At 39.1% G+C, this 27,143-nt stretch overlaps 1 protein-coding gene across 2 annotated transcripts; it reads left to right on the top strand.

Annotated features, from left to right (window-relative positions):
• Positions 1 to 21,270: 21,270 nt before the first annotated feature.
• Positions 21,271 to 22,800, top strand: BEX4 (brain expressed X-linked 4). Of its 2 annotated transcripts, XM_045817629.1 has the most exons (3): positions 21,274 to 21,436; positions 21,794 to 21,871; positions 22,217 to 22,800. In XM_045817629.1, the coding sequence occupies exon 3, from the start codon at positions 22,222 to 22,224 to the stop codon at positions 22,579 to 22,581; it is 360 nt and encodes a 119-aa protein (XP_045673585.1). In that variant the 5' UTR covers positions 21,274 to 21,436; positions 21,794 to 21,871; positions 22,217 to 22,221; the 3' UTR covers positions 22,582 to 22,800. The 2 variants fall into 2 exon arrangements, with proteins under 2 accessions (XP_045673586.1, XP_045673585.1); XM_045817630.1 differs by lacking the exon at positions 21,794 to 21,871 and having other exon boundaries at positions 21,271 to 21,436.
• The last annotated feature ends 4,343 nt before the right edge of the window (positions 22,801 to 27,143 follow it).

The following is a 27,143-nucleotide window of genomic DNA, read 5'->3' as shown; positions in this document are numbered from 1 at the left end:
CCCACAAAAATGAGGATAATATACACAGCCTCTGGGACAACTTCAAGAGGCCTAACATAGGGGTGCCAGAAGGAGAAAAGACAAGAAATTTAAAATCTATTTGAAAAAATAATGAAAGAAAACTTCCCTAATTTGGTAAAGGGAATAGACATGCAAGTCCAGAAAACAGAGAGTTCCAAACAATGGATGCAAACAGGCCCACTCCAAAGCACATCATAATTAAAATTCTAAAGGTTAAAGATAAAGATAGAATCTAAAAACAACAAGAGAAAAGCAGTTAGTTACCTATACGGAATTCCCACAAGACTGTCAGCTGATTTCTCAAAAGAAACTTTACAGGCTCGAAGGGATTGGCAAGAAATATCCCAAGTCATGAAAACCACAGGCCTATATCCAATATTGCTCTACCCAGCAAAGATATCATTTAGGATCAAAGGGCAGATAAAGAGCTTCCCAGACAAGAAAAAAACTAAAGGAATTCATCATCAACAAATGAGTATTATATGAAAACTTAAAGATACTTCTTTAAGAAAAAGAAGATCAAAACTGTAAACAAGAAAATGGTGAAAAATACACATATATCAAAAAATGAATCTAAAAAAACCAACTAAGCAAACAAGAAGAACAGAGGCAGAATCATGGATAAGGAGAACTTTTTGAGGGTTGCCAAGTGGGAGGCCGGTGGTGGAGAATGGGTGAAGAGGTGAGGTGACTAAAAAATGCACATAGGTAGTTACAGAATAGCCATGAAGATAGAAAGTACAATAGAGGAAATGGAGTAGCTAAAGAACTTGTACTCATGACCCATGGACCTGAGCAATGGTGGGACTGCCTGAGGGCATAGGGGGTGCTGGGTGGAGGTGGACAAAGAGAGAATAATAAAGAAAACTCTAATAGCATAATCAGGGAAATATAATTTTAAAAGTAATTATTTTATGTTTTAAATATATTATATTGAATATGCTATTACAATTGCCCTTTTTCCTCCCCTTTGCTCTCCTCTGCCCTGCATTACCCTCCCACCAGCATCCCACCCCTCTTAGTTCAGGGTCACAGATTGTACCTGTAAGTTCTTTGACTTCTACATTTCCTATAACATTCTTAACCTTCCCCTATTTTGTACCTGCCATTTATGCTTCTTATTCCCTGTACCATTTCTCACACTCTCACCCTTACCCTCCCCACTGATAACCCTGCATGTGATCTCCATTTCTGTGGTTCTGTTCCTGTTCTAGTTGTTTGCTTAGTTTGTTTTTGTTTTTGTTTTTTAAGGTTCAGTTATTCATAGTTGTGAGTTTGTTGTCATTTTACTGTTCATACTTTTGATCATCTTCTTTTTCTTAGATAAGTCCCTTAAACATTTCATATAATAAGGGCTTGGTGATGATGGACTCCTTTAACTTGACTTTATCTGAGAAGCACTTTATCTGCCCTTCCATTCTAAATGAAAGCTTTGCTGGATAGAGCAATTTTGGATGTAGGTCCTTGCTTTTCATGATTTTGGATACTTCTTTCCATCCCCTTCTTGCCTGTAAGATTTCTTTTGAGAAATCAGCTGACAGTCTTATGGGAACTCCTTTGTAGGCAACTGTCTCCTTTTCTATTGCTGCTTTTAATATTCTCTCCTTATCTATAATCTTGGGTAATGTAGTTATGATGTGCCTTGGTGTGTGCTGCCTTGGGTACAACTTCTTTGGGACTCTCTGAGCTTCCTAGGCTTCCTGGAAGTCTATGTCCTTTGCCAGATTGGGGAAGTTCTCCTTCATTATTTTTTCAAATAAAATTTCAATTTTTTGCCTTTCCTCTTCTCCTTCTGGCACACCATGATTCAGATGTTGGAACTTTTAAAGTTGTCCCAGAGGTTCCTAAGCCTCTCCTAAATTTTTTTTAATTCTTGTTTCTTCATTCTGTTCTGGTTGAATGTTCTTCCTTGTGCTCTAAATTGTTGATATGAGTCCTGGTTTCTTTCCCTTCACTCTTGATTCCCTGTACATTTCTCTTCATTTCACTTTGCATGTGCTTCACTTTTTCCTACATTTTGCAACCATACTCAAGCATTTCCATGAGCATCCTGATTCCTAGTGTTTTGAACTCTGTATCTGATAGGTTGACTGTCTCTTCATTGCTTAGTTCTATTTTTGGAGTTTTGATCTGTTCTTTCATTAAGGCCATATATTTTTTGTCTCAGCATGGCTATTACATTATAATGGGCAGAGTCTTAGGTATTTGCCAGGGTGGGGCAGCCCCCATTGCTCTGTTGTGCTGCTGTATGTGGGGATGGGGTCAGAGAGGGAACAATGCTGTTTGCTGGGCTCTCAGCTGGCTATCAGTCACTTGCCCTGCAACCTGTAGGCCCTCTCTACATTGCCTACCTGTAGGTATCTCTTCATCACTTAATTCTATTTTTGGAGTTTTGATATGTTCTTTCAATTGGGCCATATTTCTTTATCTTGTGGCAGCTGTTACATTGTAAGGGGTGGAGCCTTAGGTATTCACCAGGGCAGGGCAACCCATGTTGCTGCATTGTGGCACAGTCTAGATAAATGTTTCTTCTTTAACTCCTTCTTTGTGAGACTTCCATACAGTTCAATTTTCTGGCTGTTCTGGTTGTTGTCTTAAATTGGTTGTTGTCCTTCTTTTGGTTGTATGAGAAGGCAAAGTGTATCTACCTATACCTTCATCTTAGCAGGAAGTCCTAAAGATAATAAGTTTAATAAATATTATTAGCTGATTCCTCAAAAGAAACTTTGTAAGCTAAAGGGATTGATATGAAATATTCAAAGTGATGAAAAGCAAGAGCCTACAACCTAGATTACACTACCCAGCAAAGCTATCACTTAAAATCAAGGACAGATAAAGAGCTTCCCAGATAAGCAAAAGCAAAAGGAGTTTGCCACCCTCAAATGAGCATTATATGAAATGTTAACATGTTTTTTTAGGAAGATGAAGATCCATAGATAGATCTAAAGAGCATTATGCTAAGTGAAATAAGCCAGGTGGTGAAATACAAATACCATATGATCTCACCTATAAGTGGAACATAATCAATAAAACAAACAAGCAAGCAAAATATAACCAGAGACACTGAAATAAAAAACAAACTAATAGTAACCAGAGGAGATGGGGGAGCGGGGTTATGGGCAGAAAAAAGGGAAAGATCAACAAGGAACATGTTTAAAGGACACATGGGCAAAGCCAAAGTGAGGTAGTATTGAGGGTGGAAGGTGGGTGCTGGTGGGGTGTGGGGAGGAGAGGTGGATGGATAACGGTGACAACTATACTTGAACAACAATAAAATAAATAAATTAAAATGAAAAAGTCAAAGAACAAAAAAGAAAAGTAGAAAAAGAGATGAAGATAAAAATATAAACAATAAAATGGCACTAAATGCATATACATTAATAATTGGATCTGAAAACAAAATAAACAAACAAGCAGAAGAGAAACAGAATCATAGATATAGAGGATGTTTTGGTGGCTGCCAGAGGAGAAGGGTGTGTGGGGGATGGGGGATTATGAATTACAAATCAGTTGTTATAGAATAGTCATGGGAGTGTAATGTACAACAAAGGGAATATAGTAGCTAAAGAATATGCCATGACCCATGGATATGATAATAGTTCAGGGATTGCCTGAGGGAGTGGGAGGAGTCTGAGTGGAAAAGGGTAAAGGGAGGAGAATTGGGACAGATATAATAGCATAAACAATAAAATACACTTTAAATTTAAAAAATAACAGTCATTTAGTCTTTTTTTATAGTGATGTCTGGGTCATGCAGCCTTTGGTATTTTAATTGTTCCCATTTTCATTCTCTGAACTTTTAGAAAACAAAGTCACTATATTCACAATGTTAACAATTAAACAGTACTATCTCAATAAAAAGTGCAATGGTTAATGTACCAGCAGAATTAAAGACAGAAAGTTATTGCTCATTATTATACTAGACACTTAAAGTGTATCACTGGGAGTGTTGCAACAATAGATGGCCCATTATTGTGAACCACAAAATACTATTTACAGCTTCTGCAGTGGAGAAAAACTAGCAAGAAGGTCTAGAAAATGTAAATAACCTATGCCTTACCCATTTGACACTAAAAATTATGTTGTTTTTATTCCCTAATTTTGGGACCACCTTATGGATTTTGCACCTCAATCTTCCAAACCCATTGCCAAAACCATAACTCTTCACATTCTTAGGAGGTATTTCCCATCATTCAAGGTTTTCAGTGCTAAAACTAAGACAATTTTCAGGAAAACTGTACTGGTCAGTCACCATTACTTGGAGCCCTAGTTGGGAAAGGAGGAAGGGCTTCAAGCAGGGATCAGGTTGGCTTGGATTGTTTCAGCACAAGAAATTTGAGGAGGGGGTTTTCATGGTGGTGGAAGCAGCTGTAGTGGCAAATTCAGGGTATAGGTTCTTGAGTCAAGTGAGGAAGCCTTCAGGGGAAGAGAAAGGGTGGTGACTTCAATGAGAAATTATCTAATTTCTCAGGTGATTGGTGATTGCATAAAGAAATATTGAGCACATATGTAAATATATTAATGAAATTGAGAAACAGTTCTCACTGTTGGGGAAGGGAAATAAAAATGAAGAAAACTGGAATGAACCCAAGAGTGTTGGATTACAATTGGAGTTATAAATGGGAACCAATAATTTCCAAGGTGTTTAAAGAAATTTGGAAAAAAATTTAGATGTATAAAAATTTTTGTGTGTGTACCCCAGCTTTGTCCACTGATAGAACCTAGGAGCAGCAACACTCCAATAGAAGTGGGGCCACCTAGTGCCTATAGCTTGCTTTCTAAATAGTTTTCCTCTTTAAAAGGAACCAGGGCTCCTTGAAGAAATATTTTGTTCCAAATGTGGGGCAAGGAAAGTACAAGATTATTTGGGGATATTATATGCCAGATAGCAATGAAGTATTGAAAGAAGATTGGGAGCATATACAAAGGACACAGAAAGCAGCTTGAAGGGAACAATTTGACCATTAAAACATATAACAATAAAATATAGTCAATTTAGTTATACAGGAAAATATGAGTCCATTATATAAATGTATTATGAATAATTAACATAAATATTAATAAATTTAAAGCCCTGGCCTGGTAGCTCAGTTAGTTGGAGCATTGTCCTGATACACCAGTGTTGTTTGCTCAAACCTGGGTCAGGGCACATACAAGAATCAATGAATGCATAAATAAGTGGAGCAACATATTGATGTTTCCATTTCTTTCTCAAATCAATCAATACATAAAAAATTAAAAATAAAAAATTTAAGGCTTTAATGAGGAGTGGGATATTTGCATAGTGTCAAATACTTATTAACAACTTACTTGCGTATGGTCCAGGGAAGGGGTGGAAATCTTTGTTTTACACCAGCAACTTTTCTGCAAGTTTTTAGTTTCTTTCAGCAACAATAAAAAACAAAGTGCATCTATTGTTCTCATTTGAAACAAAATAAATATGGGCTCACACTACAGATAAGGGCTGAAAGGAATCCCTTTGGGTTTTATAACAGTGATGCCATTGGTGACCTTGTTGAAAGCAGATTTAGCAGAATGGAGAGGAAATAAACAGGAGTGAATTGAGGAGTTTGGGAAGTGAAGACTGTGAATATAGTCCCCACCACCTTTGAAAGTGTTGTTGTTTGTGAAAATGAGAAGAACGAGAAGAGGATGTAGCTTAGGGGAATCAATTTGTAGGGGAGGGTTTCTCTTTTTTGTATATTTGGTCATCTATTTATTGGAAAGATAAAACCCAGTTCACATTAATGATGACAAAGGAAAACCCAATAAAGAAAACAGAGGGTTCAAGGCCTAATAGTTCAGACGAAGAAGGGGAATATTCAGCCTTTAGTTTGTCTGACTCTTCTGCATTGCCAGGACAATGTGCAAACACTAATTTAATGTTTTCATGGAATTGGCTGTAGAAGATGTTCTCCTACAAAAAAAGTATTGCTATAAATCTATAGCAAGAATATACACAAAACTACTACAAGTAATGGATATCACCACAATTGTGAGGAAATACAGAATTTATATGCTTTCATGTTTGAATTTACCTTATAACCAGGATTTACTACTTATGTAATTATAAGAAAAATAACACTTAAAAATGGGAGGTGAGAATATGGTCTAAAATTTATTCACAAAAGTGTTGTAGAGAGAGATTTGTTATCTGAAAATATGTTGACAACTACACATTAAGTAGAAGGTGAGGCATATTGGAAACAATATGTAGCACCATCCCAAATTTTACTAGACAGGGTGTGTCTGTCATGAGGCTCAGAGACTATCAGAATAATAGTAGTGGCAGCACAGGGTCTTGTGCCACATTTCACATGTGGAAAAATCCATCCAATAGGTTTAAGAAATCCCTGTTTCTCCCTCATCTCCTCCTAATCTGTGGTCCTCAACTGTGAGGTTCAAGTTGCAATTCCAGTTCTCATCACCAGGGTGCAAAGTAACTCTAGTTCCTAAATTTTTGAAGCATTCCTTCTGATAAAGAGAGGAAATCAAAGCAATAACCATTTTGAATGTTCAAATAAACTTTATTCGTTAGATCAGTTTTAGTTTCAAGGCAAAATTGAGAAGAAAGTAGAGTTCTTATATACACAGTCTCCCCGTACTATCAACATCCTGTCTCAAACTGCTACATTTGTTATAATCAATGAGCTTTCATGGACACATTCATTATCACCTAAAGTCCATATTTTACATTTCCAAAGCAAAAAAAAAAAAATTAAACTAATTTTTACAAAGCAGGTTCTCAAACAGGTAGCATGAAATGATGCTCCATCTCATTTATAATTAGGAAAAGTTTGGAAAAAGTACAATGAGATCCCATTTCAAAAATCAGTCTGAGCTCTTCTATGAACAGTGTGATTCCCAGTGATTACACCAATGTTCAAAATGAAGATATAAAACTCTGCATAATAGGTAATAGATTAATGGTATAGAAGCAGTTTCCTTTAGTAAAACACCATTTTTTAAAGCCTCACTTGAGGACTTTTTTTTATTATTGCTTTTAGAGAAAGAGGAAGGGGGAGAGGTAAACATCAATCAGTTTCTTCCTGTACTTGCCTAGACCAGGGATCCTGTGCACCTATCCCGGGGATGGAACCTGCAACCCAGGTATGTGCATTGATTGGGAATCAGACCGACAAGACTTCAGTTTCAAGGACAGTTCTCCAATCGCCTAAGCCACATGAGCTTGGGCAAACGTCATTTTTTAAAATATTTTATTTAGGCTTCTGGCCAAGATGGAGGCATAGGTAGACACACTGTGCCTCCTCACACAACCAAAAGAAGGACAACAACAATTTAGAAACAAAAAAATAACCAGTACTGACAGAAAATTGAACTGTATGAAAGTCTGACAACCAAGGAGTTAAAATAAAGTAGACGCATTCATCCAGACAGGTAGGAGGGGCAGAGTCGGGTGGCTGGGAGGAGAGGGGTTGGGGCAAAGTGGTGGCTGTTGGACCCCAGGCACACGAGGCGGCAGCTGGCAGACTCAGCAAGAAGGCAGATTGTGGAGGGGCGAGGTGCACAAGGCGGCTGGCAGACCTGGCGTTCCCACATTCATGCACAGATAAACTAGGCAAAACTGGGGAGTGACACAGACCATGCAACCCAGAGTCCCAGTGAGGGGAAATAAAGCCTCAAAACACCAACTGAAAACACCTGTGGGGGGTAAGGTGCTGGGAGAAACTCCCAGCCTCACAGGAGAGTTTGTTGGAAAGACCTACAGGGTCCTAGAATGTGCACAAGCCCACCCACATGGGAATTAGCACCAGAAGGGCCCAAGCAAGGACATTTGCTTCAGGGAAGTGGGAGAAGTGACTGAAATCCAACAGAGAGCAGAACCATTGCCATTGTTCCCTCTCAGATCCCTGCCTCACATACAGCGTCACAACTCAGCAACTGGGTTGCCCCACAGTGGTGAACACCTAAGGCTCTGCCCCTCACCATGTAACAGGTGCTTCAAGACAAAAAAAAATGTCCCAAATGAAAGAACAGATCAAAGCTCCAGAAAAAAATACAACTAAGCAACAAAGAGATAGCCAATCTATCAGATGCACAGCTCAAAGCACTGGTGATCAGGATGTTCACAGAATTGGTTGAATGTGGTCACAAATTAGATGAAAAAATGAAAGCTATGATAACTGAAATGAAGGAAAATACATAGGGAACCAATAGTGATGGGAAGGAAGCTGGGACTCAAATCAATGGAGTGGACCAGAAGGAAGAAAGAAACAACCAAACAGAAAAGAATGAAGAAACAAGAATTCAAAAAAAATGAGGACAGGCTTAGGAACCTCCAGGGCATCTTTAAACAGTCCAAAATCTAAATTATAGGGGTACCAGAAGGGGAAGAGGAAGAGCAACAAGTGGAAAAGTTATCTGAACAAATAATAAAGGAGAACTTCCCCAATCTGTCAAAGGAAATAGACTTCCAGGAAGTCCAGGAAGCTCAGAGAGTCTCAAAGAAGTTGGACCTAAGGAGGAACACACAAAGGCACATCATAATTACATTACCCAAGATTCAAATGAAGGAGAGAACTCTAGAAGCAGTAAGAGATAAGGAAACAGTCACCTACAAAGGAGTTCCCATCAGACTGTCAGCTGATTTCTCAAAAAAGACCTTGCATGCAAGAAGGAACTGGAAAGAAGTATTCCAAGTCATGAAAGGAAAGGACCTAGATCCAAGATTGCTCTATCCAGCAAAGCTATCATTTAAAATGGAAGGGCAGATAAAGCGCTTCTCAGATAAGGTCAAGTTAAAGGAGTTCATCATCACCAAGCCCTTATTTTATGAAATGTTAAAGGGACTTATGTAAGAAAAAGAAGATAAAAAGCATGTACAGTAAAATGACAGCAAACTCACAGTTATTAACAACCACACATAAGACAAAAACAAAAACAAACTAAGCAAACAACTAGAACAGGAACAGAACCACAGAAATGGAGATCACATGGAGGGTTAGCAACAGGGGAGTGGGAGGAGGAGAGAGGGTGAAAAGGTAGAGAATAAGTAGCATAGATGGTAGGTAGAAAATAGGGGGAGGATAAGAATGATATGGGAAATATAGAATCTAAAGAACTTGTAAGTATGACACATGGACATGAACTAAAGGGGGGAATGTGGGTGGGAGGGGGTGTACTGGGTAGAGGGGAGTGAAGGGGGAAATGAGACAACTGTAATAACATAATAAAAAAACCATAATCAATAAAATATATTTGAAAAAACATTATGTATTTGTAGAAAGAGGGAAAGGGAAAGGAGAAAGAGAGGAAGGGAAACATCAATGTGAGGTTGCCTCCCAAGAGCACCCTACTGGGGACCTGGCCTGCAATCCAAGCATGTACCCTGACTGGGAATCAAACCAGCAATCTTTTAGTTTATAGGCCCATACTCAACCCATTGAGCTATGCCAGCCGGCATGGCAAACATCATTTTAAAAAATATGTGTCGGTTTAAGCATGACCTACAAGCTATTTTTATTAGAAGCACCTGGTCTCTTGTTACAACTGCAGCTTCTGGGACTTGCTGAATCCTTTCCCTGTGGTTTGAGGTTCAGGAATCTGTATTTTAAACAATTTCCCTCATGTATTTTGATGTTTCCTATAGTTTGAGATCTGCTAAAAAGATAATATCCAAGATTTATTTAAATATTTTGCATACTGTCACCTCTGATCCCAATGTCAATTGGTTTTGCCACTCAACACTAAGGATCTGTTTCTGTTTGGGTGTATGTGGTAGGTAATCCAGACTTGTAGTGCTTTTTTACTGAGTACTTACTCTGCTTAGCAGGTCAGCTATTACACAAAAAGACCAGAAAGGGCCCTCCTCTTATGGAGCTTACGTTCCCTTTTGGGCACACAGAAAATACACAATAGCCAATGTAATTTCAATAGGTGAAGAGTGCCATGAAGAAAATAAAACAGGAAATTGGGATAAAAATAATATTTATGGAGAAGGCAGTCAAGGATGACTAGGGCTACCCAATTTAACAACTTCAAAGACCATCACTTACTTAGACTATGCCATAAGTAATGATCTCTGGAGTTGTGCCATGCTTTATCACTCGAGAAGGCCACACTATGGATGTGACTTTTCAGCTGAGACCTTGATGATAAGAGCTGTGTGGGTGTAAAAATCTTTTGATTTTAGACCAGGGAACAGTACATTATGAAGTCGGAGGGAGCATGACTTGTTCCAGGAAAGACAAAAACTAGTGGGACTGCAGCCTGGTAGAAAGGGGTAGGTCGTTATGGGAATAACCTATTGCTGGATATGGGGCAGTACTCAGGCCTGGCTGACAATCTTACCACATTTCCAGTCAATATACTTTCTTAATATCTGAGACCACTGTGACACAACATCTTCAATACTCTCTCATACCTCAACATTCTCAGCTGCTCTTTTGGCTTTATGTTTCTTTGAAAAAGTAGCTGTTATCACAGAAGAGGTTGTCTTCTGTGATACCACCAAACCTATCAACTTATCCACATCAGCAGCTACACTCCTTACTTTCTTTCCTTCCTGTGACAAGTCTTCCTAAGTCAGCCCTTCTCTTTGCAATGCATCACACACTCCAGGACTGTGATTATGATTCCCCCTCCTCCTTTGAGCCAGCAGTATTCCTCTCTCTACTAAATTAGTGAACATATGCATGAATGAACAAATAGATTAACTCATGAAAGATTTGAGTATTTGGTGAAGGGGCATAAGAGAGATGTGTTATTGTGATTCATTGAGGTTATCCCCTCTCATTGGTTTGATAGGTAGTGATGTTAACTGAGATGGGGAACACATAGTGGATCCTTTTTGGAAGGAAAGTTGTGGGTCATGTTGATTTTTTAGTATCTTTGTGTACCCCATTGGGGATGTTAAGAATGGAGCAAGATATTTAGATTAGAGACTGAGCTAGAAAGAGAAATGCAAAAATCATACATGACCGCTGGCTGGTGTAGCTCAGTGGATTGAGTGCCGACCTGTGAAGCAAAGGGTCACTGGTTTGATTCCCAATCAGGGCACATGCTTGGGTTTTGGGCCAGGTCCCCATTACAGAGCATGCAAGAGGCAACCACACACTGTTTCTCTCCCTCTCCTTCTCCCTCCCTCCCCCTCTAAAAATAAACAAATTAAAGTCTTTAAAGAAAAAGAAATCATACATGAGTAAATGGCAACTGAAAATATAGGTAAAGATGAGATGGTTGCCTAAGGAGGCAGCATAGTGCGAAAGGGGAAGGTGGTAAAAAATGGGTATCAAGGAACCCCCAACATGGGAACTTCAAGAATTTTCAGTGAGTACATGGCAGAGAATTAAGAGCCTGGCTGTCTCATGATTCAGCTGTGCTCAGACAGGATGTTACACTTGGGATGAATCTCTTCAAGGCGGGAGCAGCCTTTTGGTCTAATAGCCCGCAACAGAATTCTGTAAAGTAGTGGTTATGGGTTCTACCCACTCTGGACAAGTAACCCTGCCACTTCCCTAGATTTATCACTCGTTTTGTAATCGCCTGCTTCCTGGTGCATACAATCCACTAGGATGTAATTCCCTTAAGTACCTGGGCATTATCCTCCTTATCACTATGTCTTCCTTAGCCCAGGGCAGATGGATTTAGCCTAAATGTCCATTAATAGGGTTCTTTTTGAATACATAGGCATGACAGAATTCATAGACATCACAGAACACCGTGTAGCCATTTAAAAAGAAGGTATAATTCTATACATAGTTGTGTGGAGTTACATCTTAGATATGTTATTATATAAAGTAAATGAAAAGGTAAGAACATTATATGTAGTGTTTCTTGTCTGTTTCTAATTCCGTTGCTGTGGAAAATGTAGAAATTAGACAGAGCAGAATTATCCCAGCTTTGGTTGCCAGGCATTTTAGTGAGCCACTCTGGATATTTCATCACTTTGAACCTCCAGATTGCTATATCCCCAAACAAAACTGCATGGAACAGAGGAAGGGAGCAGGTAGAAAGTGGCAGAGCACCAAAGCCTCAGGCATCTGCTTCTCTCTTGCGGACACTGCAGGAGATTTTCCAGACTAAAATGACCATACAAGCCATCAAGAAGGCCATCATAGACAAGTCTGCCTTCCTGAAGGTGGCTCAGACCAGAACAGACGAGTAGACCAGGAGACTGAAACCTAGAGCTCTGCAGGGACATGGTCCAGTTACACATTGTTAACAAGGTACATGAGGTGGATGACACTATCCAGAACCTGCAGCAGCACCTGAGGGAGGCTGAGGACACCCTGCAGTCCCTGGTTCACACCATAGCCACCACAGAGCACAACCTTGTTGTCAAAGCCAAATCTCTGTACATTGATGAGGAAAAATGCACAAGAACTTTCTCAACACCCTCCAACTGGTGGGCTTCCATTTGGAGCCCTGCCAGGAGCACCTCCTTACTCTCCAGGGAAGGTGGAAACAGAGCCCTGCCATGGCATTTAGGCTGAGTGCTGATATATCCACTTCTTAAAGGATTGTATCAATTGAAAAAAACATATGGAACAGAAAAATTGCTCAGCTAAGTTCAGTTAACCCACAGAATCATGAAAGCTATTAATATTTGGTGTATTTAAGCCACCTGAACTTTTGTTGTGATTTGTTACATGGCAATAAGTAACTGAAACATCTTAGTTTAATATTGACACCTTAGTCACTTTGGTCAACTACTTCCCACTTTGTCACTCTTGTCCAAGTCACCAATTCTTCTGGCTCCTGGCTAACAGACCCCCCTCACTGTGTACATTTATTTTTTTTCCAGATGATAGTCATTAATAGTAACACATTTGAGTAGTGATTATAATTTATAATCATTGTTAAATATATTACAATTTTTTCAAATACTCTTAAATTTAGTTAATTTGGCTACAAGCTAGTAAACTGGACTTGAGAGAATAGCTTGTTTATGCACACTGAGATAGATGCAGAGTTGTGGACTCAAGTTTAGGTTGTTTATGTTATAGGACATGCCTTGCCTATTAGGGGAGAAGGAATGTTAAAGATTATGTAATAACTTCATCCCAATAATCTCCAATAGGGAGAATTGAACTGAGAAGTATCCTTGTGTACTGAAAAATAAACTGAATTCAGAATAAAAAAAATCTTATATTTCAGTCTGCAATTATGGCTGAAAAATGAAGTTCATATTTATGTAAAGTTAATTGACCATGAATGAAATGAACCTTCACTCCCAAAGTTTATGTGGTATATTTAAAGCAATAGAGCTCTGAGCTTTAATATGCAAATTATTCTTTCATATTTGGAGTTGGTAATTTCTGGATAACTGTAGAATCTGGTTTATGGAACAAGTGTGTTTGTATAATGTGCTGGTTTCCATGTTTTTGGGAGATGTCCTTACAACACAAAAGGGGTTTTTAAATGTTGTCAAGACTAACTTTTTTCTATAATGACTTATTTTGATAATTTTGGGTCTTTCGACATATGTAGTTATTTTTGTTCACTGTTCTTTTTTCCTGATTATTTTTAAAAGAGCTGAGGGAGGGAATGTATTCTTTCAGCAGACAGAAAAAGCCTGAGGTAAAAAAGGGAAAGGGTTTACTAGTAACTTTTTAAACTTAAAAAATTTCTCTTGAACAAATATATTTTTTATTTTGTATTAAATTTTTATTGTTATTCTATTACATTTGTCCCATTTTCCCTCTTTGCCCTCCTCCACCCATCCCACCCCCGCCCCCACTCCCACAGTGAATCCCCACACTGTTGTCCATGTCCATGGGTCATTTATACATGTTCTTTCACTAGTCCCTTCCCCTTCTTTCCACTGTTATCCCCATTCCCCCTCCCCTCTTGTTGCTGTCAGTCTGTTCCATGTTTCCATGCCTCTGGTTCTATTTAGCTTGTTAGTTTATTTTTGTTCATTAGGTTCCTATTATAGGTGAGATCATATGGCATTTGTCTTTCACTGACTGGCTTATTTCACTTAGCATCATATTCTCCAGTTCCATCCATACTGTCATTAAAGGTAATTTCTCAATTTTTTTACTATTATACATTTTTTAAATTTCTTGTTGTTCAGTAAATTGCATATTTATTGTTTTTAGACACACTTAAACAGTACCCAAGTAGTTACTACTTACTATGTTAATGAGATTTTGTTACCTATTGATGTTCATCTATTGTTTTTAACCTTGCATAAAACTTTGAAACTTACCTAGAAATATGAAATTTACAGAACTATATTTTAGAAAGCAACTAAAAACAATGTTTTTCAAGTTAAGTTAAATATATGAAATATGATTAGTGATGAAATACCAAACATTATAATTAACCAAGTGTTCTATTTAAACATTTCCGAGAAAAAGCAAACATAATATTGTGCTGCTTTTTTAAAGAGAATAATAACTGTATGAGCTGTGACCAGTGTGGCTTAGGTGGTTGGGCATTGTCCCTCAAAGTGAAAGGTCTCTGGTTCAATTCCCAGTCAGGGCACATGCCTGGGTTTCAGGTTCAGTCCATGGTTGGGGCATGTATGACGGACAACAAATCGATATTTCTCCCCTCTCTTTCTCCCTCCCTCCCCCCTCTGTAAAAATAAGTAAATGAAATATTTAAGAAATAAGTATATGTTGCCATTTTCTTGTAGAAAATTAAAAATATGTATATAAAGAGAAGACATCACCAAAAATAGCAGAATAGAGAACTCAAAGTTTCCATGCCAAAAACTGTCAAAATCAACTTTTTCAGACTCTGGAATTTAACCCAATACTTACAACCAGGGAAAGACTTGATGAAGAGAGAAGCTCATGCATTGCAGTAAGAGAGTGCTATGGTGTTTCAATTACCAGCTCACTATCCTCAGCACCTCAGATCAGCTGGTGAAGGTAAATACTACCAGAAGAAACATTATGGACCTTATTCTCAATTGTGGCTGTGGGTTTCACCTGTTTAGCAGGTTCTCCTCAAAGACCAGCACAACTGTTTGTTTGTTTTTTTTGTTTTGCTGACTCAGAGCCTTCCCAAGAATGAAGTGGCTTTTGCCACTGCAGACTGGGACAAAGGATGACATTCAAGACAATAACAGAAATGACAAGACTGGGAGGAAGAGGCTATGAAAGAAAATAAGGGGAAATAAATGGGGAAATAAGAGCTTTTTAAAGTTCACCAATACCCAGGAGGATTGAGAAGGCCACACATGTGCCTAGAATGGGATTCATGTGCTTTTAAAGCGCTGAGGAGATAATGGAGTGGGTAAGGGGGAAGGGTTTTCAGGAACATGTATAAAGGACACAGGACAAAACCAAAGGGAGATAGGATCAAAGGTAGGAAGTGGGGATGGATGGGGTTGGGGGGAGTTATGGGGGGGAATGGAGACAACTGTACTTGAACAACAATTTTTAAAATGTGGAAAAAAAGAAAAAAATAATAAAATCACACACACAAAAAAATAAAGGCCTGAGGAGACCCAAAGCTATCACTTGTGGCTAACTTTCAGAACTGCAAGTAGAAAGTGAAAATTAATGAAGAGTTGTAAATTTCCTGGATAAGCATAGACCAATTTGCAAAGACTGGAGAGTGTTTCTGTTTTTCTTCTTCTTCTCCCTTTTTCTTCTTCTCCCCTCTCCTTCTTCCCCCCTTCTGCTCTCCTCTTCCTTCTGCCCCTCCTCCCTTCTTCTTTTCTTTCTCTTCCTTCCTTCCTTCCTTCCTTCATTGATTTCTTCCTTTCTTTCCTCTTTCTCTTCTCCATCTCTGTCTTCTTCACTGGCTGAGATATTTAAAGCAATTGTCAAAAAAAACAGCTGATCAGTAAGCAAAGACAACATAAACTTCAATGGACACACATGATAAAGAAGGCAAACTTTAGGACTTCTGGCCAAGATGGAGGCATGGGTAGATACACTTTGACTCCTCACACAACCAAAAGGAGGACAACAAATTTTTAAAAGTAAACAGAACTGCCAGAAAATCGAACTGTATGGAAGTCCAACAACCAAAGAGTTAAAGAAGAAACATTCATCCAGACTGGTAGAAAGGGCAGGCTGGCAGCTGGGATGGAGAGGCCGTGCCACAAAGTGGTGGCTGGAGGACCAGCTGGTCCCACATTCGCATGTAGATAACCAAAACAACTGGGGAATGAGACAGACCAAACAACCCAGGTACTAATGTGGGGAAATAAAGTCTCAAAACCTCTGGTGGTAAAAACCTGTGGGGGTTGTGGCAGCAGGAGAAACTCCCAGTGTCACAGGAGAGTTGGTTGGAGAGACCCACAGGGTCCTACAACATACACAAACTCAACTATCTACCTGGAAATCAGCACTAGAAGGGCCCAATTTGCTTACAGGTAGCAGGGCAAGTGACTGATAGCTGATAGCCAGCTGAGAGCCCAGCAAGCATCATTTTTTCCTCTCTGACCCCAACCCCACATACAGCAACACAACAGAGCAATGGGGGCTGCCCCGCCCTGGCAAATACCTAAGGCTCTGCCCATTATAATATAATAGCCATACTGAGACAAAAAATATATGGCCTTAATGAAAGAACAGATCAAAACTCCAAAAATAGAACTAAGCAATGAAGAGACAGTCAACCTATCAGATACAGAGTTCAAAACACTGGTAATCAGTGTGCTCACAGAAATGGTTGAGTATGGTTACAAAATGGAAGAAAAAGTGAAGTATATGCAAAGTGAAATTAAGAGAAATGTACAGGGAACCAAGAGTGAAGGGAACAAAACTTGGACTCAAATCAATGATATGTAGCAGTAAGAAGAAATAAGCATTCAACCAGAACAGAATGAAGAAACAAGAATTCAAAAAAAAAATAGGAGAGGCTTAGGAACCTCTGGGACTACTTTAAACATTCCAACGTCCGAATCATGGGGTGCCAGAAGGAGAAGAGCAAGAAATTAAAATTTTGTTTGAAAAAATAATGGAGAACTTCCCCAATCTGGCAAAGGACATAGACTTCCAGGAAGTCCAGGAAGCTCAGAGAGTCCCAGGAAGTGGCACCCATGGAAGCACACACCAAGGCACATCATACATAATTACATTACCTAAGATTAAATATAAAGATAGAATCTTCAAAGCAGCAATAGAAAAGGAGACAGTCACCAACAAAGGAGTTCCCACTAGACTATCAGCCGATTTCTCCAAAGAAACCTTGCAGGCAAGAAGTATTCAAAGTCATGAAAAGCGAGGATCTACATTCAAGCTTACTCTATGCAGCAAAGTAATCATTTAGAATGGAAGGGTAGATAAAGTTATTCCCCAACAAGGTCAAGTTGAAGGAGTTCATTATCACCAAGCCCATATTACATGAAATGTTAAAGGGACTTATGAAAGAAAAAGAAGATGATCAAAACCATGAACAGTAAAATGACAACAAACTCACAACTATTAACAACTGAATTTAAAAAAACAAACTAAGCAAACAACTAGAACAGGAACAGAATCACAGAAATGGAGATCACATGGAGGGTATCAGCAGGGAGGGGGAGGGGAGAGAATGGGGGGAAGTTAAATGGAGTAAGAAGCATAAATGGTAGGTACACAATAGACGAGGGGAGGTTAAGAATAGTATAGGAAATGGAGAAGCCAAAGAACTTATATGTAAACCCGTGGACATGAACTGAAGAGGGGTGCAGGGCAGAGGGTAATAAAGAGGGGAAAATGGGACATCCGTAATAGCATAATCAATAAAACAAATTTTAAAAAAAGAAATGCAGACTTTACAAAAATAGTTTAGAAAAGTCAGTAAACAAACAACAAAAGCAACCCAAATCAGCCAGCAACAACAAATCCTGAGAGGTGAAAATGTGATTCCTAGAGTACCACATTATGATTTTCAAAATATCCAGTTTCAAAACAAACAACACTTATGAAGCATGTAAAGAAAGTATGACCAACTTACATGAAAAAAGAAATTAATAAAATCCTTCCCTGAGGAAGCTCAGACAAAGTGTTTTTTTAATCCTCACCCCAGGATATGTTTACTGATTTTTTTAGATAGAGAGGAAGGTGGGGAGAGAGGCAGAGAGGGATAGAGAGAGAGAGAGAGAGACAGAGAGAAAGAGACAGAGAGAAAGAGACAGAGAGAGAGGCAGAGAAAGGAAGCATTGATTATACACACTGAGCTCTGCCCTGACCAGGGATGAATCCACAACCTAGATATGTGCCTTGACCAGAGATCAAACATAAAATCCTTGGTGTACAGGATGACACTCCAACCAATTGAGCCACCTGGCCACAGCTAGTCAAAGACTTTAAATCAACTCTCTTTAATTTGCTCAAAGAGTTAACAGAATATCATAGATAAAGATCTAAAATAAACCAGGAGAATTACGTCTTGCCAGATAAGGAATATCAATAACCAGGAATATCAGCAAAGAGGAAGAAATTATGAAAATGTATCAATACAGACTTTGGAGCTGAAAAGTACTGTAGCTGAAATGAAAAATTCAATAGAAGGTTCAACATCAGAAGTGAACTGGCAGAAGAAAGAAACAGGCAACTTTCAGATAAGTCTATTGAATTTATGAAGTCTGAGGAGCAGAGAGAAGGGTAGCAGAAAGATTATTTGAAGAAATGATGGACAAAATTTTAAAATGTAAGGAAAGTCAGTAATATACACATCCAAAAAACTCAACAAATGTTAAGCAGGATACACTCACCAAGGCATATTATTTTCAAATTGTCAAAGCCAAAGATAGAGAGTATCTTGAAAGACGCATTACATATTAGGTTTTGTTTGGTTCCTGATCCAAACAAACAAAAAAACCGATGACAGAATTGGAAATTTGAACAAGGATTGTATATGAAGTGATATTAAATAATTATTAAATTTAGGTGTGATAAAAGGAATGTGGTTTTACATAAAAAGAAAATCCTTGTAGACATACACTTTGAAACCTTATACACAAAGTAATATTATGGGTGGGATTTGCTTCAAAAATCATCTCTTAGTGTGGAAAGTGGGTAGGGATATAAATAAAATAAGATTGACCATGCATTGTTAGCTGTGAACAATGGGCAATGAGTGCATTTGCTTTCATTATACAATGGGTTCTCCATATCCATGGGTTCCACATCCTCAGATTCAAGAAACCACAGATCAAGGATATTAAAAAAATTACATTGTTGCTGACATGTACTATGTTATTAGGCCTATGATGGTGGCATCTGAACATGTACAGACTTTTTTGTTGCTATTTCTTAACAATACAGTATAAACTATTTATGTAACATTTATATTGTATTATATATTATAAGTAATATAGGGATTATTTAAAGTATTTGGGAGGGTATAGTAGGTTACATGCAAGTACTACACCATTTTTATAAGGGATTTGAGCATCTCTGAATTTTTATATCTCCTGGGGTCCTGGAACCAATTCCCCATGGATAGCCAGAGAGGATTGTACTATTTTATTTTTTAAATGTACCTGGCTTCATATTTAGCATGATTGTTTGTTTATATTAAATAGTCTTTTTTAAAGCTTTTATTTATTTATGTTTAGACAGAGGGGAAGGGAAGGAGAAAGAGAAGGAGAGAAACAATGTATGGTTGCCTCTCCTGTGGCCTCCTCCCCATTGGGGACCTGCCGAAACCCAGGCATGAGCCCTGACTGAGTATCAAACCTTCAACTCTTTGGTTCACAGGCTGGCACTCACTCACTGAGCCACACCAGCCAGAGCTGTACTTAAAAAAAAAAAGATTTTATTTATTTATTTTGAGAGAGAGAGAATGGGAAGGAGGAAAAAAGTGAGAGAAAGATCAATGTGTGAGAGAAACATTGGTTGCTTACTATGTGCTCCCCACTCCGCGGACTTGACCCAAAACCTAGGCTTGTGCCCCTACAGAGAATCGAACTGGTGACCTGTCCAGTGACCTGTCCTGTGAGCTCAGTCCACTGAGCCACATCAGCCAGGGCTGTACTATTTTATTTCTGAATACGTTTGAAATTTTCCTTAATAAAAGTTAATATAAAGTTAACATGAAGTATATAAAGAGAACAAATTTTTAAAGAAAAAAATAACAGGACAAAAGACACTTTCCCAGGCTCTCTTTCCAAGAGCTAGATGGACCCCATAAAGCATGACACCTTAATTGTTTTATGAGACTTTTAAAAAATTTTTTATTGTTGTTCAATTACAGTTGTCCCTATTTTCCATTACTCTCCCCTGCCCTGCCCATCCCCCACCTCCCACATTCACTCTTCCCCACCACTCCCTTTGTCTTTGTTCATGGGTCCTTTATACACATTCCTTGACTTGACCCTTCCCCTTCTTTCCCCCATAATCCTCTCTCCCCTCCATTTACTGTCAGTTTGTTCTTTATTTCCATGTCTCTGGTTCTATTTTGCTCACTTATTTGTTTTCTTGGTTATGTTTTATAAGCCTTTATCATCAGGACTAGAAAATTGCTGGAAGTGCCCTGAAAGCACAGAGGCTCCAAGAACTTGAGAAATAGAACTTGCCAGACCACAGCGACTACCCGACCTGGCACCCAAAGATAACACTGAAACAAGCTGCAGCCTAACTGAAACATCCTGCTCTACAACCACATTACTGGATAAAAACTCAAAGCCCTAACCCCTCAGTGCTGATGCCCTGCATACTTCCAAATCTATTCCTTTCCCTCCCTTGGGAGAGTAAAGGTTTTATTTTTACTTTGCCAAGGGAGGGAAAGGTTTTTTCTCTTTCTGAATTCCTTCACAGCCCTTGTCAGCGACCACACTAAGAAAAAAAGGGAGGAACAAAGGTTTTAGGAGTACCGAGAAGAAAATCTATGTCCTTGACTCATTTCCTGTCCCCCTATGCATTTTTGTTAAAGAAAAGGGTGGACATTGGTAACAGACTCAGAAGTTGGGAGTGGGCTGGGTGGTGCACATTGCTCATAAGTATTCTTGCATAAATTTTGTTTTTTTAAATATTGCACTAAAATGCCATTCATCTTCACTACTGAAGTTTTTTTGCATTCCCTTAAATTTTACACCTGAATCCTGGCAGGGGAGGGGTATATACTGAGAGCACCAGAGGGAAGAGCCAAGTCTTCAGAGAGGCAGTGGCATTGGACAAGTTTCTTGAGAACCTATTGCCCCTCCCTGACAGTAGAGGAAGGCCCAGGAACAAAGAAGGGAGGGCGACTGAGCCGATGCTGACGCTGTCAGAAGGGACGAGAGGGCGCAGGCCAGAGCTGCTGTGTGGACCAAGGGCTCTGCGCGAGCCGCCGAGCAGGAGGAGGCGGACCGAGCAGGAGGAGGGAGGCGGACGGAGGCGTCGCCGCTGGCTGTGACGAAGGCCTCACGTGACCGGCCTACAGAGACTCGACCGCGCGCCTCGCTGGAGCGTTAGAGCCCGCGGTAGCTCCCACCCTTCTCGTCCCCTTCTGACACTGGACGTGCGGGCGCGTGGACCAGGGGAATCCCCAAGATTAGGCGGCGGAAGTGGAGCAGGTAAGGGATGAGGAGCGGCTCCCCGAGGTTGGTCTGGAGAGCACACCTGGGCGCGGAGCCCTCCTGAGGCTCGCGCAGCAGCCCCCCATGCATGCCCCCGAGGCGGCCCTGCGAGTGACCGCAGAAAACGCAGAGCTTTTCCCCGGGGGAGGGCAGGATGGCCCAAGGCGACGACCCTTCAGAAACACTTGCCTCTGGGCCACCCACCCCTCCCCCACATTTCTTGATGTGGAAAATGGTGGTCAGCGCGGAGGCGGGGGCGTGGGGGGAGCCGGGGTGGACGGGGGCGGGTGGGTGCCGAGAGCTCAGCTGCGGCGGCCCCGCTCCCCGACCCTCCCCGACCCCGGCCCTCTGCAGGTCTGCGGGTTCAAGTGTCGCGGCGGCGCACTGGTGGCAAGAATCGGGAGGAGGAACAGACAGCAAGGATAGGCCCAGGTGGGTGCGGGGGTCGGGGTGAGGACGAGTGGAAAGCCCCGAGACCCCAAGGTATTGCCCCAACCCCCACCCCGTCCTCCATTTTGGTGCCTGCAGAAACCTGGGCTTGGATCTCAGGGAAAATGGTGGGTTTGGGTGGAGGGAGGGGAGGGGATTTAGAGGGGGGAGAGCTGGGACTGGTGGCCCCCTAGAGGGCGTAGGGAGCCTCTCAGGTGGGGAAAATGCAATTTTAAAAGGCTTTGAAATCCAGAGCTTTGGGTCCTGGAAGGTGCACAGTAGGGCCTCTGTCCTCGGTGCTGATCAGTCCACCAATAAAATACTCCCTTTTCGTCTCTTGTCTCCTAGGAGCAATGGCGTCCAAAGAGGGGCAAGCAGTAAAAAATCTCAACGTGGAAAATGCTCAACAGGAAAACATAGAGTATCAGGCCCCTATGCACAACGGGGAGGAACCACGCCATTTGGCCGGGGGCAAAGCCCAGAAGCCTGGAGGAAATGTCAGACTGGGGTGGGTTAGGCGACTTGTGCCTAGTTTTCGATGGGCTATATCGAACAAGCAAGTTGATCGCAATGAAGTGGGAGATAATATAGAAAAAATAGCAATGCAGCGGATGGAAATCAGGAGAAAGACTAGGGAGCAGCAAATGAGACATGATAGACGTTTCCAAACTCCTGAACCTGATAATCATTATGACTTTTGCCTCATACCTTGAATCCTAGGGTTTTCCCTAAGGTTAGTCGTGTGACCTCTGCTCTAAAAACTAGTAGTTTGTGATTTACTTTTCTTTAAACTTTTTGGTATTTCTCCTTACTAATTTCTAATCAAATATTGTTTTGTCTCTGTAAAACTGTCAAGCAGGGCAATTTTACCCAGTTTTCAGAGAAAATATTCTTTTCATGATGTGAAGTTAATAAAGCAGTTTAAAAATCAATCTCATCCACTCCAGTTTTTATTTTTGTTTATATTACCTTTCCTCTTCCAATTACCTGGACTCAAAATCTCAAATACTTTGATTATGTTTCTTGTCCCCCACCAATTAGTAAGGATGGATTCTACTCATTTAACATCTGATACAAATTTAAGGATGCACTCCAAACTATTTCTCAGAGTGTGAGTCCACAATGTGCATAAAACATCTTGTTGGGAGAGCTTTTTGAGAGTGTAGGACCCCTGGCTCCTATCCTCCAAACCCACAAAGTAGGGATCAAAAATCTTCAGTTTTTAGCAAACTCTGCAGTTAATTCTAATGTGCAACAAAACCTTGGGGGCATGCTGTGTGTATGTATATAGCTATATAAATAGAGACATTAAGTATAAACAAGAATAATAGCATGAATACTTACTTGAATTCAATGGGCAAAATACATTAAAAGAAAAATACAAGACCTTAAAATAGATGGATTAATAACATGGTAGGGAAAGTGGCAGATGCGATTACTAGAGTTCAGTGGTGCTAAGTACCTAGTATATGCCTTGGGAATAAGGATCTGGCCTGGGCCATTTTCTATAGGACTGTTATCTGGAAATACAAAATACTTGACTTTTGTGATACAAGCTAAGGAATGTCTAGGAGGACTCAGCAAGACTGAGGCTGGTTTTTCATATTTTGCTTTTCTATATTCCCAGTACAGATGCTGATTTTTTGGATTACAGCAGAAAGAAATCTTGAAGACCCTCCAATCAGTGAGGATTGCCATACATTATGGCTCTTGAAATCAGTTTTGTGGGTCATAACAAACAAAAAAATCCAAAAAATAGAAAAAAAATCAGCATCTATCACTGATGAGTAGTGTTAAGAATTATTTAGAGAAATTTGTTTTAGTTTTACATGTAGGAAATACTGTCACCTTATAAAAGGTATTTTAACAACTATTTCTAACTCTAGGTTGCAGTGAAAAAAAATGAAAGTCACGTTTTCAATCCAAACTTAATTTTACAAGTGAGGAAACTAGGTAACAAAGTGATTTTTCCAATATCACACAGCCAGTTATTGGTAGAGCTGGGACTACAATAACTATTTCAGGATGCTTGTCTCATTACCACAGTGCCTCCACAAAGTCTGATATGGAAATTTTTCCTGTGCGTACTGATTGCCAGCGGTGCATATAAACAAATATTTTTAAGTTACACAAAATCATTGTGTATTTAATGATCACACTTTAGTCATCAGAGTCCCTGCATGTTCAATTAAGAAACATGTTTAAGGACTTGATGCCCCATATAACATTTTGGGGCTAGAATGATCTTTCATCTGTCTAGAAGAAAGGGATGATGGAGTCTGACCTGAAAATGCAAGGTAGTGAACTCATAAATGTTTCTTAAAGGCTAAGTGATTGAGTGATAATGAATGGGGTTTTGGTCCCTTGAAAATCAGCACTATACCTTCTATACCAATCCTAGATTTCTCCAGGTGGCCTCAATTAAAAATCTGAGAATATAAGGTGAGATCAGAACTTGACCTGTACAACTGAAGGAAGCCTCACCAACATTTTTCAGTGATGGTGAAGATAAGGACAAACTTCCTGGAAGAAGTAATGGTCAGTGTTGGGGTCCAGAATATGTTTTTTTTTTTTGAAGACCTGAAATAAATCTCCCCTTGCTGTTTCTGATGGAGAGGGATGATATGGTCAGAACTTCAGGAAGTGGTAAAGGTCAGAGAACAGTATCACAATGTGATTGGTTGAAGGAGAACCAAATTAAGAACCCCCTCCTGGGTGTTTATTTGATGGTGGGGGATGAGTATAGAACTTTCTAGAAACAGTAAAATTCAGGGATCATGATCAGAACATAATCAAAGGCAAACTAAAGGAAGCACCCTTTCCTGGGTGTTTCTGCAAAGGTGGAGAAGTAAGGACAAAACTTTGTAGAAAAAAGTAAAAGTCACAGCCAAGTCATAAGGTTATTGAGGGAGAATTGAGTTACCACAGTGAACACTTTCATTAATTGATACATCCCATAGGAGGGAATAATCAACTTTTTCTGATTTTCATGCACAGTACATACTGAGTTTTTAAGGTGATAATAGAGAGATGTCATTGATAATGTCCCTAAAGAATACTGTAAGATAATTTATTTTAATCTCTTAACAAAACAAATCTCTTAAATCAACCAGGGGCAACAAAAGGTTATAACACATTCATCCATATCGGTTATTTATATATTCATGTTTGTAATTTTTTTGTTTCTTGGAAACATATAGTAAAAAGAAAATCTTACCCTTTGCAACAACATGAGTGGACATGGACAGCATTATGCTAAGTTAAATAAGCCAACCAGAGAAAGACAAGTACAATATAATTTCACTCATATGTGGTATCTAATGAACAAAATAAACTAACACAAAATACAGACTCATAGAACAGGCCGATAGCTGTTAGGGGGCAGAGTGTTGGGGCGCTGGGTGGGAGGGTGAGGGGATTAAACAAGAAAAAATCTCATGGATACAGACAACAGTGTGGTGATTGCTGGGGGGAGGGATGGGGGAAGGTGGAGGAAGGTATGGAGGGTAAATGGTGATGGAGATCTGGGGTGGTGAACACACAATACAGTGTACAGATAATGTGTTGTGGAATCATGTACCTGAAATTCATATAATTTTGTTACCCAGTGTCATTCCAATAAATTCAATAAAAAGAAGAAAAGAAAATGTATATGATTTTATAGATTTTGAAGCAAGGCTTGAGATAGAAGCCTAATAATGAGAAAAGGAAGATCTCTGAAAAGAGGAGTCACACTTTAAGTTACATGTGTTGTCTTCAAACACAGAAAATGAAGATATCATTGAGGGAGTCTAAGGAGGTCAGCAAAGAAAAAATGAACTTACTTACAATGAAAAAAGCAAAAACAAATAAACCAAAAATCGTGAGAGTAAAGCACCAAAACAGGTCATTACTTAAAGTCCTTTCGGCCTGCATCAACATGTGAGCAAGCATTATTAAAGTATAATTAAAGTTTTAAAAGTACCTAAAGCATTCAATTTGATATGTTTTACACATACATTTAAGCCTATGAAACCATAATCACAATCACAATAGCAAACACTTCCATTATTTCAAAAAGTCTCTGTTCCCAAATGTAATTCATCCCTCCTTCCACCCCCAATCCCCGGCAAAATCTAATCTACTTTCTATCACTATAGTTTGCATTTTATAGTATTATTTTATATTAATTGAATCATAGAGGACACACTTTAATTTTGTCTGGCTTTATTCATTAAATATAATGATTCTGCATGTAATAATAGCATATTTTTTTCTGCAATATAGTGAAGGTTTATCCACTCATCTGTTGATGGACATTTATAGGTACTTTCTATTTTGGGGCTGTCACAAATAAAGCTGATATGAACATGCACATACAAATTTTTGTGTAGACATATGTTTTCATTTTTTTTTGGTAAATACCTAGGAATGGAATGGCTATGTTATAGGGAAGTTGTAAGTTTAATATTTAAGAAATTTAAAAACTGTTTTCCAAGGTGGATTTACCATTTTGCATTTCCATCAGTAGGGTATTGGAGTTCCAATTTCCCCCTCATCCTCATCAATGCTTAGAATGGTCAGGGTATTTTTGCTAATATTTAAAAATTTTTTTTACCATTCTAAAGGGTGCATAGTGGTATCTTGTAGTTTTAATTTCAATTTGTCTGGTAACTAATGGTGTTCAGTATCTTTTCATGTGCTCATTAGCCATTCATAATGTCTTCTTTTGTGAAAGAATTTGTTCACATATTTTGCTTATTTTTAAATTTAGTTGCTTGCCTTCATATTACCGAGTTGCAGCAGTTCTATAAATTCTGCATTTGATTTCTTTGATATATAGGTTGTAATTTTTTTTCTATTATTCTTGGCTTGCCTTTTCATTTACTTAATGGTTTCAAAGAACACAAGTTTTAAAATTTTGTAAAGTTCATGTAACTCACTTTTTCTTTTATAATTGTATTCTATTTAAGAAATGTGCTGCTTAAGCCAATGTAATAAATGTTTTCTCTTATATATTCATATAACAGTTTTATATTTTAAACTTTTCATTTTGGTCTATGAACCATTTCAAGTTAATTTTTGCATACGGTGTGAAGTAAACTCTGGTGTTCATTTTTTTCCATGTTGATATCTCATTAATACAGCACTATTTGTTGAAAATAGTTTTCTTTCTCCATTGTATAGTCTTTGTACCTTTCCAAAAAATCAAGTACTCATATATAAGTAGACCTATTTCTGTACTCCCTATTCCGTTCCACTGATCAATATGTCTATCTCTTTACCAATATCAAAC

The sequence above is a fragment of the Phyllostomus hastatus genome, unplaced genomic scaffold (genome assembly GCF_019186645.2).
Source record: "Phyllostomus hastatus isolate PE091 unplaced genomic scaffold, TTU_PhHast_1.1 phas_scaffold_28, whole genome shotgun sequence".
NCBI classification, from domain to species: Eukaryota; Metazoa; Chordata; class Mammalia; order Chiroptera; family Phyllostomidae; genus Phyllostomus; species Phyllostomus hastatus.
The sequence above is the reverse complement of the archived record's forward strand: the minus strand, read 5'-3'. Positions and strand labels throughout refer to the sequence as shown.

Bases quoted from the DNA above. Each gene is read 5' to 3' on its own strand.
- BEX4 (XM_045817630.1), top strand. From the start codon at position 22,222: ATGGCGTCCAAAGAGGGGCAAGCAGTAAAAAATCTCAACGTGGAAAAT.